The 19,355-nt window shown below is 47.5% G+C and overlaps 1 protein-coding gene across 1 annotated transcript in view; it reads right to left on the bottom strand.

The window, feature by feature from the left end:
• Nucleotides 1-19,355, bottom strand: part of LOC144594973 (phosphoribosyl pyrophosphate synthase-associated protein 1-like) — a 35,915-nt gene that overhangs the window by 8,831 nt on the left and 7,729 nt on the right. The window contains 5 exon segments of the mRNA XM_078401918.1: nt 1,137-1,282; nt 2,580-2,635; nt 6,695-6,810; nt 7,004-7,176; nt 12,575-12,641. Of these exon segments, the coding sequence (XP_078258044.1) occupies nt 1,137-1,282; nt 2,580-2,635; nt 6,695-6,810; nt 7,004-7,157 (472 nt within the window). The 5' untranslated portion in view covers nt 7,158-7,176; nt 12,575-12,641.

Genomic DNA, 19,355 nt, shown 5'->3' on the forward strand with positions numbered 1-19,355 from the left:
AGGGAAAAATTATACTCTCGTACTTGGAAGCTCAATACCAGGAAACGGAATTCGCAGCCTATGTACAGCTAAAAGCATAAAATGTATAAAGGCAGAATAAATTAATATAACAGAACAGAACAAGGTACATGACAATATAATGATAGCTCTACAGGCAATGAGTGTTGCTTAGACATCTGCCCCAGCCTGGAATGAGAGTGACGTCACATCCCACAGCACTGGTCAGCCTCAAGCAAGCAGCCCGACATGTGTGCAGGTGTGTGCTGTAGGACTGTCACCTTCACCTGGGCAGGTGCACCACGACTGGTGAAGGTGAAGGCAACAACCACCAATGGCAGCTGCCAGCATCATCGCAACAGCAAATCAGATCCAGGGCTACCGACGCTCTCAAAACTCTACAATTGATGTTGTATTCTCCCACAATTTAACGGATGAGCAAAGGCTGTGAGACTCAATTGGGTTAGTCTGTGACACAGTGCTGTGTTCAGAGTGTGGCGATTAAACTCAGTGCTTAGAGCCCGGTCACAGTGAAAGGAAACGGAAGAAAGGAGAATGCAGAGGATGGAGAACAATGGCACTGGAGGGCAAATATTCTCACATGAGAAAGGTAGGTTGTGACTGAGTGAGGGTGTACTTGAGGCAGGTGGTGCATTTGTCAGCAGCACTGCTGCGTATTGACAGTGAGAAGGAACTTGCTTTCAAAGCATGCAAGTAAGTAGTGGCGCATTCAAGAAAGGGCAAATTCAAAACATTAGCATTAGGGTCAGAAAGAGGGGAAAACTGCATACAACACAGGGCATGGTGACAGGGAGACGTGGGCTGGAACGAATTTGACGAGTGATAGGAGCACGGACTGAAGCCACAAAGCACCTTTGGGCGGAAGTGTTTGTCCAGCAGTGACTATTTGTGCTTGTTTTTAAAAGATCCTTCTACCTGCAGTTACACAAAACATTCATTAGTTGCCGAAGGCAAGGAACAGAGCGTAGCAATGGCAGCAGCCGAGCACAGCAACAGCCTGCCGAATGGTGCATCGCTGAGCTGACCGCAGGCTGGACATCGCTCGCCAGTGCTTCCAACCTGTTTACGCCCTTCCCTTGAAGCAAAGTATCTGCAAACTGCAACCGTATACTCCTTACATGGCAACTCCAGACCAGAATGTATCACGGTGTTCTTCACAGCAGGAGGAGAGTGACGCCCATCCACCATATCATACTCTGCATACTGAGCCTCTCCATGTATCACTGCCAGTCCCAGCCGTAGTCTCTCTGCGTATGACTGTGCTCTGAAAGGGGTATGTTGACAGGATTAGCATCACTGTTGATGTACGCAGCTTGATTCCAATCAAAAGCACACAAACTATATCATGAGTGAGCAACTGCCTCGAGTGAACTTCCAGGCACACTGGCAGGTACTGGACTTACTGAATAGTGAAAGGTCTGGATGTGGATGAGTGGATGTGGAGAGGATGTTTCCACTAGTGGGAGAGTCTAGGACTAGAAGTCATAGCCTCAGAATTAAAGGACTTTCCTTTAAGAAGGAGGAAGAATAATTTCTTTAGTCAGACGGTGGTGAATTTATGGAATTCCTTGCCACAAACAGCTGTGGAGGCCACGTCAATGGATATTTTTAAGGCAGAAATAGATAAATTCTTGATTAGTACGGGTGTTAGGGGTTATGGGGAGAAGGCAGGAGAATGGGGTTAGGAGAGATAGATTAGCCATAATGAATGGTGGAGCAGACTTGATGGGCCGAATGGCCTAATTCTGCTCCTGTCACATGACCTTATGGACAAACATGACTCATAAAACGTTAGCTTTGCAAGGGCAGTCTTGATAATGCCTCTGCACCACCCGTCTCTGACAGCTCCCACACCAGTGCCAGCTCTGGCAAGTGCAATGCAAATCCTACACTGGAGGTTTAGCAAGAAAATTTAGGGTCCAATCGTTGCCAATAGAAGTGTGGTGATCAGCAGATTGGAATGTGAGATAAGAGGATGGCATATACAGAGAATTAAAGAATGCACTCACTCACTCACATACACACTCACTCACTCACTTACACACCCACTCCCTCCCTCACTCACTCACTCACATACACACCCACTCCCTCACTCACTCTCTCACTCACATACACACACACTCACTCCCTCACTCACATACACACCCACTCACTCCCTCACTCACATACACACACTCACTCCCTCACTCACATACACACCCACTCCCTCACTCACTCCCTCACTCACATACACACACACTCACTCCCTCACTCACATACACACCCACTCACTCACTCCCTCACTCACATACACACCCACTCCCTCACTCACTCCCTCACTCACATACACACTCACTCACTCACCCACTCACTCACTCACTCACTCACTCACTCACATACACACCCACTCCCTCACTCACTCCCTCACTCACATACACACACACACACTCACTCACCCACTCACTCACTCACTCCCTCACTCACATACACACCCACTCCCTCACTCACATACACACCCACTCCCTCACTCACACACTCACTCACTCACTCACTCACTCACTCACTCACTCATTCATTCTTACCTCTTGGCCGCAGCGGGTGACTTTGCGACAATGATTGCATTCCTGTAGTCCTGAATCTGTAAAAGAGCAGCCAGAGATATTCTGATTCTGACATGGGTCGGGAATGGGCTGAGAGAAAGTAGAGACTACATGGGTCGGGAATGGGCTGAGAGAAAGGAGGACATGGCTGGAAGTGGTGAAGGGAACAGAGATACACAGACATAACGTGGCCACGCGACCCCAAATGTGCTACCATCCAGCACACAAAGGGTGGCGAGTCTAGAATGAGCTGCCAAACGAGTTGGTGGATGCAGATACTATCACTACATTTAAAATACATTTGGATATGTACTTGGATAGAAAAATAAGTAGAGGGATACAGACCTAATATGGGCAAATGGGATTAGTAGAATTGGATGAGATATATCTCAGAAAGCAATGGGAAACAAGATAGCTGGGAAATGTAGAAACAAGTAACTGCAGATGCTGGTTAATACACAAAAGGACACAAAATGCCCGAGTAACTCAGTAGGTCAGGTAGCATCCCTGGAGAACACTGATAGGTGACGTTTCAGGTCAGAGTCTGAAGAAGGGTCTCGGCCCGTAACATCACCTATCCATGTTTCCAAAGATGCTGCCTGACAGTTGTGTAACTCCACCACTTTGTGTACTTAAGAGGTAGCTGAAGTTCCGACAAGGATTTTTGCATCTTTGTTAACCATAGGTGAGGTACCGATGGAGGGTAGGAGTAGAACTAGGCTATTCGGCCATCGAGTCCACTCCGCCATTCAATCATGGCTGATCTCTGCCTCCTAATCCCATTTTCCTGCCTTCTTCCCACAACCCTTGATACCCGTTCTAAGCAAGAAGTTCTCTATCTCTGCCTTAAAAATATCCACTGATTTAGCCTCCACAGCCCTCTGTGGCAATGAGTTCCACAGATTAACTACCCTCTGACTAAAGAAGTTCATCTTCGCCTCCTCTCTTAAAGAGCACCCTTTAATTCTGAGGCCATGCCCTCTGGTCCTAAACTCCCCCACCAGCAGAAACATCCTTTCCACATCCACTCCATCTATGCCTTTCATTATTCCCGTAAGTTTGAATGAGGTGCCCCCTCAACCTTCTAAACTCCAGCGAGTACAGGCTGGAATAATGGGAGTGTTGTTCTTATTATTTTAAAGAATGGGAGCAGGGATAAACCAAATAAGTGAGGGCCAGTGAGCCTTGAGTGGGTGGTGCAGGAACTATTGACGGGCAAGGGGTGATCAATAATCAGAGTGGCTCTGGGCAGGGGACAGCAAATCCTGCCTCAGTCATTTCATTGGCTTGTAAATCATTCCAACTAATCTGAAAATATAGCAACACATTGTGTCTGTGTGCCGATAGAGTCATAGAGTGATACAGTGTGGAAACAGGCCCTTCACCCCAACTTGCCCACACCAGCCAACATGAAAGCATTCAGAGACTTGGTCTCCACTGCCTTCTGAGGCAGGGAATTCCACAGATTTACAACTCTCTGACTGAAAAAGTGTTTCCTCGTCTCCGTTCTAAATTGCCTACCCCTTATTCTTAAACTGTGGCCCCTTGTTCTGGACTCCCCCAACATTGGGATCATGTTTCCTGCCTCTAGCGTGTCCAATCCCTTAATAATCTTATATGTTTCAATAAGATCTTCTCTCATCCTTCTAAATTCCAGTGTACACAAGCCTAGTCGCTCCAGTCTTTCAACATACGACAGTCCCGCCATTCCGGGAATTAACCTAGTGAACCTACGCTGCACTTCCTCAATAGCAAGAATGTCCTTCCTCAAAGTTGGAGACCAAAACTGCACACAGTACTCCAGGTGTGGTCTCACTAAGGCCCTGTACAACTGCAGAAGGACCTCTTTGCTTCTATTCTCAACTCCTCGTCATGAAGGCCAACATGCCATTAGCATTCTTCCCAGCCTCAACTACCTCCTCTGGCAGCTTGTTCCATTCACCCACCACCCTTTGTGTGAAAATGTTACCCTCAAATTCCTAATAAATCTTTTCCCCTCCACCTTAAACCCATGTCCTCTGGTCCTCAATTCACCTACTCTGGGCAAGAGACTCTGTGCGTCTACCCGATCTATTCCTCTCATGACCATATACACCTCTACAAGATCACCCCTCATCCTCCTGCGCTACAGGGAATAGAGTCCCAGCCTACTCAATCATCAATCTACACACAATATCCCATAATAAAGCGAAAACAGGTGTTTTGAAATTTTTTCAAAGTAATTAAAAAGAAATAACTGAAATATCACATTTACATAAGTATTCAGACCCTTTACTCAGTACTTTGTTGAGGCACCTTTGGCAGTGATTACAGCCCATGTCTTCTTGGGTATGACACTACAAGCTTGGCACACCTGTATTTGGGTAATTTCTCCCATTCTTCTCTTTAGAGCCTCTCAAGCTCTGATAGGTTAGATGGGGAGGGTCGATGCACAACTATTTTCAGGTCCCTCCAGAGATGTTCGATCCGTTTCAAGCTCTGGCTGGACCATTCAAGAACATTCACAGAATTGTCACAAAGCCACTCCTGCGTTGTCTTGGCTGTGTGCTTAGGGTCGTTGTCCTGTTGGAAGGTGAACCTCCACCCCAGTCTGAGGTCCAGAACACTCTGGAGCAGGTTTTCATCAAGGATCTCTCTGTACTTTGCTCCATTCATTTTTCCCTCGATCCTGACTAGTCTCCCAATTCCTGCCGCTGAAAAACATTCCCACAGCATGATGCTGCCGCCACCATGCTTCACCGTAGGTATGGTATTGGCCAGGTGATGAGCGGTGCCGCTTGGCATTCAGGCCAAATAGTTCAATCTTGGTTTCATCAGACCAGAGAATCTTGTTTCTCATTGTCTGAGAATCCTTTAGGTGCCTTTTGACAAACTCCAAGCGGGTTGCAATGTGCCTTTTACTGAGGAGTGGCTTCCGTCTGGCTACTCTACCATAAAGGCCTGATTGGTGGAGTGCTGCAGATATAGTTGTCCTTCTGGAAGGTTCTCCCATCTTCACAGAACTCTGGAGCTCTGTCAGAGTGACCATCAGGTTCTTGGTCACCTCTGTGACCAAAGCCCTTCTCCCCTGATTGCTCAGTTTGGCCGGGCAGCCAGCTCTATGAAGAGTCCTGGTGGTTCCAAACCCTTTTCCATTTAAGAATGACGGAGGTCACTGTGCTGTTCGGGACCTGCAATGCTGCAGAAATTGTTTTATACCCTTCCCCAGATCTGTGTCTCGACACAATCCTGTCTCGGAGGTCTATGGACAATTCCTTCGTCCTCATGGCTTGGTTTTTGCTTTGACATGCACTGTCAACTGTGGGACCTTATATAGACAGGTGTGTGCCTTTTCAAATCATGCACAATCAATTTAATTTACCACTGGTGGACTCCAATCAAGTTGTAGACACATCTCAAAGATAATCAATGGAAACAGGATGAACAAGCTCAATTTTGAGTGTCATAGTAAAGGGTCTGAATACTTATGTAAATGTGATATTTCAGTTATTTCTTTTTAATTACTTTGCAAAAATTTCAAAACACCATTTTTCACTTTTTTTATTGTGGGTTATTGTGTGCAGATTGATGATAAAAAATGAATTTAATCCATTTTAAAATAAGGCTGTAACGTAGCAAAATGTGGAAAAAGTGAAGGGGTTTGAATACTTTCTGAATGCACTGTAGCTCAGACCCTCTAGTCCTGGCAACATCCTCATAAATCTCTGTACCCTTTCCAGCTTGACAACATCTTTCCTATAACAGGGTGCCCAGAACTAAACACAATACTCTAAATGCGGTCTCACCAACGTTTTATACAACTGCAACATGACCTCCTCCCGACTTCTATACTCAATACTCTGACTGATGAAGGCCAATGTACCAAAGGCCTTTTTGACCACCCGATCTACCTGCGACGCCACGTTCAAGGAACCATGCACTCCTAGATCCCTCTGCTCTGCAACACTCCCCAGAGCCCTACCATTCACTGTGGAGGTCCTGCCCATGTTAGACTTCCCAAAAAGTAACACCTCACATTTATCTGTATTACATTCCATCAACCATTCCTCAGCCCACCTGGCCAATCAATCCAGATGGAACATAACCTGTAAACTCACCTCATCCTGAATGTATTGCAGTAGAAATGGTGATGCCCGAAGGTTGTCGACAGGAATGTTGAAGAAACCTTGGATCTCTTTCTGATGAAGGTCCATTGTGATAATATGAGTCAGTCCTGGAAACAAAACATTGCTTTCACCAAACATCGAATAAACTGATTAGCAGGATTAAATCTGTCTCATAAAAACTGAAATCACCGAGACACTACACAATGTTATTGCTCTCTCGGGCGGCAGTGTTAGCCCTGGAGCTCCAGAACACCACATACCTCGCCCCAAAGTCTTCCCTTTGGCCCAAAAGCTGCTCACCTGCTTTGGCCAACATGCATGCAAGTAGTTTGCAAACGATGGAGCCCCTCTTCCTCATTTTACATTGCTTGCTATAGGGAAAGTAGGGAATCACCCCAATGATGTTCCGGGCACACGAGGTCTTGCACGCGTAGGCCATGATCAGTAACTCCATCACAGCTGTGTTAACATCACTGCAAAACAGAAACCCATTAGTCAGCTCCAAGTATCAGCAAGACCATCGATGGAAGCCATGATGCCCATTCATCCAACAATTAAGAACAAGTTGCAAAGAGTTCAGGTCAGGGTTGGTAAGTGCAATCAGTGGAGCAGCCCGAGAGAAAACACAGGACATTGAATCCTGAGAGCATGGGCATTAATTAAGATTTACCGTTTAAACAAGACTGTTCCAGATTGTAGAGGGAAGACGTTTGATGATGGATGAGCCACTGTGCCTGCACCATGCTTGGGGCTCCCGTGTTGTGGGAACCACATCTGCAGCAAGTGTCTACAGCTGAGGCCCTAGAGACACTGGAGCAGAGGATCATCGGTTCCAGATGACCCCCTCCCCTCCACCCTTCTCCACCATAGCCTGGGATCATGTAGAATCAGAATGGTCACAGCAAAGTTGCTATTGGGCTACCGTATACACTCCAGCTCTCTACCCTGAACCTCTCTGTAGCCTTGCACATATTTCTTTCCACTCTCTCAAAGGCCACAACAGAACGTCAACTCTACAGAACCCAACACACGTTGCACAAAACACCACTCTAAATTCCCTTCATTTAAAGCAGTGCCCTCGAGCCCAATCCCTTCACTGATTGGAACACTCTCTCCATCCAAGGGGTTCTACAGATATGTCAATAGCAAAAGGATAGCGAGGGATAAAATTGGTCCATTAGAGAGTCAGAGTGGACAGCTATGTGCTGAACCGGAAGAAATGGTGGAGATATTAAACAATTTCTTTTCTTCGGTATTCACCGAGGAGAAGGATATTGAATTATGTGAGGTAAGCGAAACAAGTAGAGTAGTGATGGAAATTATGAGGATCAAAGAAGAGGAGGTACGGACACTTTTGAAAAATATAAAAGTGGATAAGTCTCCAGGTCCTGATAGGATATTCCCTAGGACATTGAGGGAAGTTAGTGCAGAAATAGCAGGGTCCACTGTTGTTTGTCATTTACATTAATGATCTGGATGATGGTGTGGCAAATTGGATTAGTAAGTATGCAGATGATACTAAAATAGGTGGTGTAGTTAATAATGAAGTAGATTTTCAAAGTCTACAGAGAGACTTGGGCCTTTTGGAAGGGTGGGCTGAAAGATGGCAGATGGAGTTTAATGCTGATAAGTGTGAGGTGCTGCATTTTGGTAGGACAAATCAAAATAGGACGTACAGGGTAAATGGTAGGGAATTGAGGAATGCAGTGGAACAGAGGGATCTGGGAATAACTGTGCATTGTTCCCTGAAGGTGGAATCTCACGTGGATAGGATGGTGAAGAAGGCGTTTGGTATGCTTGCCTTTAAAAATCAGAGCATCGAATATAGAAGTTGGGATGTAATGTTGAAATTGTACAGGGCATTGGTGAGGCCGAATCTGGAGTATGGTGTGCAGTTCTGGTCGCCAAATTATAGGAAGGATGTCGACAAAATGGAGATGGTACAGAGGAGATTTACTAGAATGTTGCCTGGGTTTCAGCACTTAAGCTACAGAGAGAGGTTGAACAGGTTGGGTCTTTATTCTTTGGAGCGTAGAAGGTTGAGGGGGGACTTGATAGAGGTTTTTAAATTTTTAAGAGGGACGGACAGAGTTGACGTGGGTAGGCTTTTCCCTTTGAGAGTGGGGAAGATTCCAACAAGGGGACATAACTTCAGAATTAAGAGACAAAAGTTTAGGGGTAACATGAGGGGGAACTTCTTTACTCAGAGGGTGGTGGCTGTGTGGAATGAGCTTCCGGTGGAAGTGGTGGAGGCAGGCTCGATTTTATTATTTAAGAGTAAATTGGATAGGTATATGGATGGGAGGGGATTGGAGGGTTATGGTCTGAGAGCAAGTAGATGAGACTTGGTCAGAGAAAGTGGTCGGCGTGGACTGGTAGGGCCGAACGGGCCTGTTTCCGTGCTGTAATTGTTATATGGTTATATGGTTATATGGTTATCCACTGTCCAGACTCCCTCAATATTTGATACTCTTCTATTGATCTCCATCAGCCTCTCGACAGTGAATAGTCCCAGCCTTGCCGATTTACCCTTGTAACCCTTGTCCCTCAACCAGAAACTACACCGCTAAAGCTTTCCTGGACCTTCTCTAATGCCTCCACATCCTTCCTATAACGCGGCAACCAGAACTGAACACAACACTCCAGTTACCTGGACTTTATTTTGAAGTAAAAGTTTAGTATGATTTCCCTGCTCTCTGCCTCTGTTGATAAGGCCCAGAAATGTGCATGTCTACCAATCACCTTGCAAACCGGCCACCCTCACTGGATTGTGCTCCTCTCCCCCTGCGACCCTCTTTGGAACAGAATTAAAGTGATACACTTGCCCACGTTTGATCCATATCCCTCCAGAATTCTTAATTCTCCCTGCCACTTGCCCATTCCGCCAGCTGGTTATATTCTGCAGCAATGTCTCACCACCCTCATGGAAACAGGCCACCGCCTCCCGCAATCTCTCACCACGCGCATGGAAACAGGCCACCACATCCCGCAATCTCTCACCACCCTCATGGAAACAACAGGCCACCACATCCCGCTAGCCCATTTCTCAGCCAGCTTCCTATCCATGCAAGGCGCTTCATTGATGCCATGTGTTTCAAGCCTGCAGATAAGCGTATTACATGGCACCTATCAAAAGTCTTGTGGAACTGCATGTACACCACACTGACTGTATTACCCTCCTCAAAAAATCCTATCAAATTGGTTGAACAAAATTTACCCTTAAATCCTTGCTGACTTGCTTTAATTAACCTATTTTCCTCCAGAAAATTATTAATCCTGTCTCGGTTTAATGTTTCTAAAAGCTTTCCCTCAGAGATTGAATGGGTTGGCCTCTGAGGTTTGGCTTCGGCTTATTTCCAGGTTTGAACAAGGGGGTAACTATCTCCATTCTCCAGCTTCTGGTACCAATTCAAGGCACTACGTCCTGCTACCTCGTCCATTCCTTATCATCTTTCCAACTGAGTCTATATCCTCACAGCTCTTAGCACTGTGGGAGCACCTTCACCTGAAGGACTGCAGTGGTTCACGAGTCATTACCATCACCTCAACCTTTAGGAAACGGCAACTTTGGTGGGTAGTACAAGGTGAACAGGAAAACTTCCTGTGAAGTGATGGTACGAGGCCTGAAGAACGGGGATTTACAGCCTTGGGGAATTGACAGAGCAGAAGTGCGGAAGAACAGATTCGTACAGCAAGTGATGGGATCCAAACTCACTGCTTGTGAAGGTTGTGGACACAGATAATCGATGATTCAAGAAACTGGCGTTGGGAATAGAGCGGAAAAAAACAGCATTCCATAGAGTTTGCATGGAATAGTGAATGGAATGGTCTCCTTCTATGTTATTATAATTCTATGATGCAACAATTAAATGTGGGATATTACACAGCAGAATCTTTTACAGAAGCTTATAATTCCAAATCACAACAGCCCATTTGCTTCAGATACACAGATTACAGCCTCCATTAGGCATTCAGGGCTTGCTCCACCAACACACTGCACAGCCCAACCACCTTGTACCATTGTGCACATAGCAATTATAACATCACTCATCCGAGACCCCTGGCTGCAGCTCAGTAAACCATTCCTCCAGGATGAGTGGCTTTTGACAATCCAAGCTACTTCTCAATGACAGGTAACCAAAGGAACCAACTGAGCTCTGACAAGGAGGAAAGGAGACAAGGGGAGAGACCTAGGAAGGCCGAGGGGAGGCCTCTTTGTGCTGTGTATAAGCAGATGCATCCCTTTCTACCCTCAGCATTGCAAGGTTCCAATTTCAGCAAAACCTACAGCATATCTTATGGAATGGCATCACAGAAAAAGGCCAATCAGCCTAATGAGCAGTGTTGCCTCTGAAAAACACTCAGTTCCCCCACAGGCTGATAGAAACATAGAAAATAGGTGCAGGAGTAGGCCATTCGGCCCTTCGAGCCTGCACCGCCATTCAATATGATCATGGCTGATCATCCAGCTCAGTATCCTGTACCTGCCTTCTCTCCATACCCCCTGATCCCTTTAGCCACAAGGGCCACATCTAACTCCCTCTTAAATATTGCCAATGAACTGGCCTCAACTACCTTCTGTGGCAGAGAATTCCACAGACTCACCACTCTCTGTGTGAAGAAATGTTTTCTCATCTCGGTCCTAAAAGATTTCCCCCTTATCCTTAAGCTGTGACCCCTGGTTCTGGACTTCCCCAACATCGGGAACAATCTTCCCGCATCTAGCCTCTCCAACCCCTTAAGAATTTTATATGTTTCAATAAGATCCCCCCTCAGTCTTCTAAATTCCAGTGAGTATAAGCCTAGTCTATCCAGTCTTTCTTCATATGAAAGTCCTGCCATCCCAGGGATCAATCTGGTGAACCTTCTCTGTACTCCCTCTAAGGCTAGAATGTCTTTCCTCAGATTAGGACATTGCAAGTGCCTACCCACTTTCCTTCCAGATTGTTCTGTTTCCCACTGACTACAGGTACAAATGTTATCTTCTTGCATTTGATGTTACTTCTCTTCCAGGATTCTCCATACTTTTGCCGGACTGCCCAGAATCACAAACATCACAATGGTCACATCAGAGGAAGAGCTTGTGACACACAAGACCAGATGCTGGAATCTGGATCAAAAAGGGGGAGCAGTGGGGAGAACTCAGTGGGTCAGGTAACATCTGTACAGGGAAGTAGGTAGCTGACATTTCGGGCCGAGACCCTTCATCTGGCATGAAAGTGTCGAGGGGAAGTAGCCAGCATAGAGGGGGAGAGGAGATGGGTGGAGCAAGTGCTAGAAAGATATAGGTGGATACAGGTGAGGAGGAAGAGACAGGCTATTTTGTCTGTGGAATCCATACCAGCTCTATGCCAGAACAATCCCAGTGGTTCTCCTCCCATACTCTACAAATCCTTCCCTTTCAGATAATTGCCCAGTTCCCCATTAGATCTGCTTTCACTGCTCTTCCTGACAGCACCAGGTGGGATTTTCACAAACAATCCCCGAGCCAAAACCTAGTGAGATTCCCACCAGGGCCCACACAGAGCTCACAGCACAATGCCCACGTCCCGTCCCTGCATGGCCCGCGCCCTGTCACGTCCCTGCATGGCCCGTGTCCCGTCCCTGCATGGCCCGCGCCCTGTCATGTCCCTGTATGGCCCACGTCCCGTCCCTGCATGGCCCACCAGGGCACAATCCCCACGTCCTGTCCCTGCATGGCCTGCGCCCTGTCATGTCCCTGCATGGCCCAGGCCCACACCCTGTCACGTCCCTGCATGGCCCGTGTCCCGTCCCTGCATGGCCCGTGTCCCGTCCCTGCATGGCCCACCAGGGCACAATCCCCACATCCTGTCTCTGCATTTTTCTTCGCTTTGTTTAGGATTCACTCACCGCGAGATGGTTTGAATGATAAAAATATCCTGGCCACGAACAGATTCTTTTATTTCCACTCTTGTTTCTGTGAATCACAAAGAAAAATCAGATGCCAAGATAGATTCTTCTAATATTGGAGCTAAACACTGTCGCACCAGAGATAGAACATAGAATAGTACAGAGCAGGAATAGGCACTGCGGCCCACCATGTCTGATGATGGTAACACGTTTAGAGAAGAATGTCGGGATCTATCCTGGGGCAGCACAGTGGCAGCCTTGCAGTGCCAGAGACCCAGGTTCGAACCTGACTACCGGTGCTGTTTGTACAGAGTTTGCATGTTCTCCCTGTGACCACATGCGTTTTCTCTGGGTGCTCTGGTTTCCTCCAGCATTACAAAGACATGCAAGTTTGTAAGTTATCTGGCTTCTGTAAATTGCCCCTCGTGTGTGGGATGCAAAAGTGGGATAACGTAGAACGAGTACACGGATGATCGTTGGTCAGCATGGACACAGTGGGCTGAAGGGCCTGTTTCCACACTGTATCTCTAGACTGAGCTGGAGCCAGTCTTGCCTGGTGCTCAGTGTAGACCACACACTGCACTGACAGGGCTTTCTCCCACCCAAACCCTCAGTGCTATGAATCTTGTGGTGCGTAATGAGGCAGCTCTTAAAGCAAAATAATGTTTCATTAACAGTCAATGCAATAAAGTAAAACCACAGCACTACCAATGTAATCACTGGGATGGACCTCAAAGGGTTAAAGTTTCCCAAAAAAAATCAGTAGTAATCATGAAACAGTTTGTACTTGTTTCCTGACCTAGATCACAATGGCACAATCCAGGCTGCATGGCAGCAGAGCAAATCGCATGGCACTGCATGGCTGCATTCCCCATCATCCCACTCACACCACCGTGGTCCCCCAGGGAACCGGGCATTACTCCTTCCAATGACAATCAGCACAAGAGGGGAAAACTGGAACTTTATTTACTAATTATTAACCACCTGTCTTGCAAACACAAGTTAATGGTGCAAAATGATAGCAAGGTTCAGAATATTAGTTACACAGAATGGAATCTGACCCTTTGGCCCAACTTGTACATGCCGACAAAGCTATCTATCCTAGCTGGGCCCGTGATTGTGTTAGCCCATCTCCCTCTACACCATTCTGACCATGTAAACTGGTTACCTATCAACGAGCAATGTGCCAGACATCTTGTCAGCTGTCCAAATCAGAGGTGTGAGTACATCTTGCTTGGAACAAGCAGCATCACCCCACAGCAAGTAGCATCCTTCAAATGTAAGCAATAACATCTGAAGAAGGGTCTCTATCCAAAATGTCACCCATTCCTTCTCTCCAGAGATGCCGCCTGTCCTGCTGAGTTACTGCAGCACTTTGTGTCTATCTAGTGGACAGAGGTCCTAGGGTGACAGAGGAACTGAACAAAATTCACATTAGGCAGGAAATGGTGTTGGGTAGACTGATGGGACTGTAGGCTGATAAATCCCCAGGGCCTGATGGTCTGCATCCCAGGGTACTTAAGGAAGTGGTTCTAGAAATCGTGGACGCATTGGTGATTATTTTCCAATGTTCTATAGATTCAGGATCAGTTCCTGTGGATTGGAGGGTAGCTAATGTTATCCCACTTTTTAAGAAAGGAGGGAGAGAGAAAATGGAAAATTATAGACCAGTTAGTCTGACATCAGTGGTGGGGAAGATGCTGGAGTCAATTATAAAAGAAGAAATTGCGGAACATTTGGATAGCAGTAACAGGATTGTTCCGAGTCAGCATGGATTTATGAAGGGGAAATCATGCTTGACTAATCTTCTGGAATTTTTTGAGGATGTTGTAAGTGCGGCACGGTGGCGCGGCGGTAGAGTTGCTGCCTTACAGCGAATGCAGCGCCGGAGACTCAGGTTCGATCCTGACTACGGGCATCGTCTGTACGGAGTTTGTACGTTCTCCCCCTGACCTGCGTGGATTTTCTCCGAGATCTTCGGTTTCCTCCCACACTCCAAAGACGTGCAGGTATGTAGGTTAATTGACTAGGTAATATGTAAAAAAAATTGTCCCTAGCGTGTGTAGGATAGTGTTAATGTGCGGCGATCGCTGGGCGGCACGGACTCGATAGGCCGAAGGGCCTCATTCTCTAAATCTAAATCTAGGAAAATGGACAAGGGAGAGCCAGTGGATGTAGTGTACCTGGACTTTCAGAAAGCCTTTGATAAGGTCCCACATAGGAGATTAGTGGGCAAGATTAGAGCACACGGTATTGGGGGTCGGGTGCTGACACGGATAAAAAATTTGGTTGGCAGACAGGAAAAAAAGAGTAGGGATTAACGGGTCCCTTTCAGAATGGCAGGCAGTAACTAGTGGGGTACCGCAAGGCTCGGTGCTGGGACCGCAGCTATTTACAATATACATCAAAGACTTAAATGAAGGGATTAAAAGTAACATTAGCAAATTTGCGAATGACACAAAGCTGGGTGGCAGTGTGAACTGTGAGGAGGATGTTATGAGGATGCAGGGTGACTTGGACAGGTTGTGTGAGTGGGCAGATGCAGTTTAATATGGATAAATGTGAGGTTATCCACTTTGGTGGTAAGAACAGGAAGGCAGAGTATAATCTGAATGGTGTCAAGTTAGGAAATGGGGAAGTACAAAGAGATCTGGGTGTCCTTGTTCATCAGTCACTTAAAGTTAACACCTCAGACACCTCTTCCTACCTATCCCTGGACCATGACCCCACCGACAAACACCAGACCTTTATCACCAGCACCATCACGGACCTCACCATCTCCGGCGATCTACCCTCCAAAGCCTCCAAACTCATAGTTCCCCAGCCCCGCACGGCCCGATTCTACCTCCTACCCAAAATCCATAAACAGAACTGTCCCGACAGACCCATTGTCTCTGCCTGCTCATGTCCCACCGAACTTATTTCCACCTACCTCGACTCCATCCTATCCCCCCTGGTTAAATCCCTCCCCACCTAATCCAAGACACCTCACACGCTCTCCATCTCCTCGATAACTTCCAGTTCCCAGGCCCCCACTCCCTCATCTTTACCATGGATGTCCAGTCACTCTACACTTCAATCCCCCACAAGGATGGTCTCGAAGCCCTCCGTTTCTTCCTCGACCATAGAACCAGCCAATCCCCATCTACCAACACTCTCCTCCGCCTAGCAGAGCTGGTTCTTACCCTCAACAACTTCTCCTTTGACTCCTCCCACTTCCTCCAAACCAGAGGCGTAGCTATGGGCACTCGCATGGGCCCTAGCTACGCTTGCCTCATTGTCGGGTACGTCGAACAATCCCTGTTCCGGGCGTACACCAGCCCCATCCCCGAACTCTACCTCCGCTACATCGACGACTGCATTGGTGCTACCTCTTGCACCCATGCAGAACTCACTGACCTCATACATTTCACCTCCAATTTCCATCCTGCCCTTAAATATACCTGGACTATCTCTGACATCTCCCTCCCGTTTCTGGACCTCACCATCTCCATCACAGGAGACAGACTAGTGACGGACATTTACTATAAACCCACTGACTCGCACAGCTATCTGGTTTACACTTCTTCCCACCCGGTCCCCTGCAAAAAGTCTATCCCCTACTCCCAATTCCTCCGTCTACTCCGCATCTGCGTCCGGGATGAGGTGTTTCACACTAGGGCTTCAGAGATGTCCTCGTTCTTCAGGAAACGGGGCTTCCCCTCCTCCATTATAGATGAGGCTCTCACTAGGGTCTCTTCTACATCCCGCAGCTCCGCTCTTCCTCCCCCTCCCCCCACTCGCAATAAGGACAGAATCCCCCTCGTTCTCACCTTCCATCCCACCAGCCAGCGGATCCAACAAATCATCCACCAACATTTCCGTCACCTACAACGGGACCCCACCACTGGCCATATCTTCCCATCCCCTCCCCTCTCTGCGTTCCGCAGAGACCGTTCCCTCCGTAACTCCCTGGTCCACTCGTCCCTTCCTACCCAAACCACCCCAACCCCGGGCAATTTCCCCTGCAACCGCACGAGATGCAACACCTGTCCCTTTACCTCCCCCCTCAACTCCATCCAATGACCCAAACAGTCTTTTACAGGTGAGACAAAGGTTCACCTGCACCTCCTCCAACCTCATCTATTGCATCCGCTGCTCTAGATGTCAACTTATTTACATCGGCGAAACCAAGCGCAGGCTCGGCGATCGCTTCGCTCAACACCTGCGCTCTGTCCGCATTGACCAAACTGATCTCCCGGTGGCCGAGCACTTCAACTCCCCCTCCCATTCCCAGTCTGACCTTTCTGTCATGGGCCTCCTCCAGTGCCATAGTGAGGCCCACTGGAAATTGGAGGAACATCACCTCATATTTTGCCTGGGCAGTTTGCAGCCCAGTGGTATGAACATCGACTTCTCCAACTTTAGATAGTTCCTCTGTCTCTCTCTTTCCTTCCTCCTTCCCAGATCTTCCTCTATCTTCCTGTCTCCACCTATATCCTTCCTTTGTCCCGCCCCCCTGACATCAGTCTGAAGAAGGGTCTCGACCCGAAACGTCACCCATTCCTTCTCTCCCGAGATGCTGCCTGACCTGCTGAGTTACTCCAGCATTTTGTGAATAAATACCTTCGATTTATAGACAATAGGTGCAGGAGTAGGCCATTCGGCCCTTCGAGCCAGCACCGCCATTCAATGTGATCATGGCTGATCATTCTCAATCAGTACCCCGTTCCTGCTTTCTCCCCATACCCCCTGACTCCGCTATCCTTACGAGCTCTATCTAGCTCTCTCTTGAATGTATTCAGAGAATTGGCCTCCACTGCCCTCTGAGGCAAAGAATTCCACAGATTCACAACTCTCTGACTAAAAAGGTTTTTCCTCATCTCTGTTCTAAATGGCCTACCCCTTATTCTTAAACTGTGGCCCCTGGTTCTGGACTCCCCCGACATTGGGAACATGTTTCCTGCCTCTAACATGTCCAACCCCTTAATAATCTTATACGTTTCGATAAGATCCCCTCTCATCCTTGTAAATTCCAGTGTATACAAACCTAGTCGCTCCAGTCTTTCAACATATGACAGTCCCGCCATTCCGGGAATTAACCTAGTAAACCTACGCTGCACGCCCTCAATAGCAAGAATATCCTTCCTCAAATTTGGAGACCAAAACTGCACACAGTACTCCAGGTGCGGTCTCACTAGGGCCCTGTACAACTGCAGAAGGACCTCTTTGCTCCTATACTCAACTCCATCGACACCGGCGACTGTGCAATCCTGCTCCTTCTCGACCTCAGCGCAGCGTTCGATACAGTGGACCACACCATCCTTATTGACCGTCTCCGGTACGCGGTTGGCATTGATGGCACTGCCCTGAGCTGGTTCGCTTCGTACCTCAAAGATAGGAGTTTCGCCATCAACATAGGCAGTTATTCCTCTGCTTCAGCTAGCCTCTCCTGCGGAGTTCCACAAGGCTCCATCCTAGGCCCCATTCTCTTCTCTCTATACATGCTCCCCTTTGGCCAAATCATTCAAAGGCACGGCATTTCTTTCCACTGCTATGCCGATGACACTCAGCTTTACCTCCCCCTGAAACCCAACAACCAGTCAAATTTAAACAGCCTCTCACACTGCCTTGAGGACATAAAATGTTGGATGGCACAGAACTTCCTCCAATTAAATGAGAGCAAGTCTGAGGTCATCCTATTCGGCCCCCCCGACTCCATCAAATTGATAACAGGCAGTCTTGGAAGTCTATCCTGCCTAGTCAAACCGCATGTCAAAAACCTCGGCATGATATTTGACTCTGCATTAAAATTTGATAAGCAAGTCAATGCTGTGGTTAAAGCCAGCTTCTTCCAACTTCGAACCATAGCTAAAATCAAACCTTTCCTCCAATTCGACGACACAGAAAAAATCATTCACGCTTTCATTTCCTCCCGCCTAGACTACTGCAACTCCCTATACACTGGGATCAGCCAATCTTCCCTGTCCCGCCTGCAACTGGTCCAAAACGCCGCAGCGAGACTCCTGACGGGTACCCGTAAAAGGGACCACATCACCCCGATTCTGGCCTCTCTCCACTGGCTCCCTGTACGGTACAGAATCAACTTCAAGCTCCTCCTATTCACGTATAAAGCCCTAAATGGACACTCCCCCCCCCCTACATCAAAAATCTTCTAACCCCCCTCTCTAACTCCAGGTCCCTCAGGTCGGCCGACTTGGGGCTACTCACTATCCCGCGGTCTAGGCTTAAGCTCAGGGGAGACCGCGCTTTTGCGGTTGCAGCTCCTAGACTGTGGAACAGCATCCCTCTCCCCATCAGAACTGCCCCCTCCATCGACTCCTTTAAGTCCAGGCTCAAAACCTATTTCTACTCCCTAGCGTTTGAGGCTCATTGAGGAGGCGCTGTGAACTGTTTGCGTGCTACTGTATGTTTCATTTTTTTTCCATTGGAACCTAATCAGATGTACAGCACTTTGGTCAACGTGGGTTGTTTTTAAATGTGCTATACAAATAAAATTGACTTGACTCTTGTTATGAAGGCCAACATTCCATTGCCTTTCTTCACTGCCTGCTGTACCTGCATGCTTCCTTTCAGTGACTGATGCACTAAGACACCCAGATCACGTTGTACGTCCCCTTTTCCTAACTTGACACCATTCAAATAATAATCTGCCTTCCTATTCTTACCACCAAAGTGGATAACTTCACACTTATCTACATTAAACTGCATCTGCCATGCATCCGCCCACTCACACAAACTGTCTAAGTTACCCTGCAACCTCATAGCATCTTGCCTACAG

The sequence above is a fragment of the Rhinoraja longicauda genome, chromosome 6 (genome assembly GCF_053455715.1).
Source record: "Rhinoraja longicauda isolate Sanriku21f chromosome 6, sRhiLon1.1, whole genome shotgun sequence".
In the NCBI taxonomy this organism is placed as follows: Eukaryota; Metazoa; Chordata; class Chondrichthyes; order Rajiformes; family Arhynchobatidae; genus Rhinoraja; species Rhinoraja longicauda.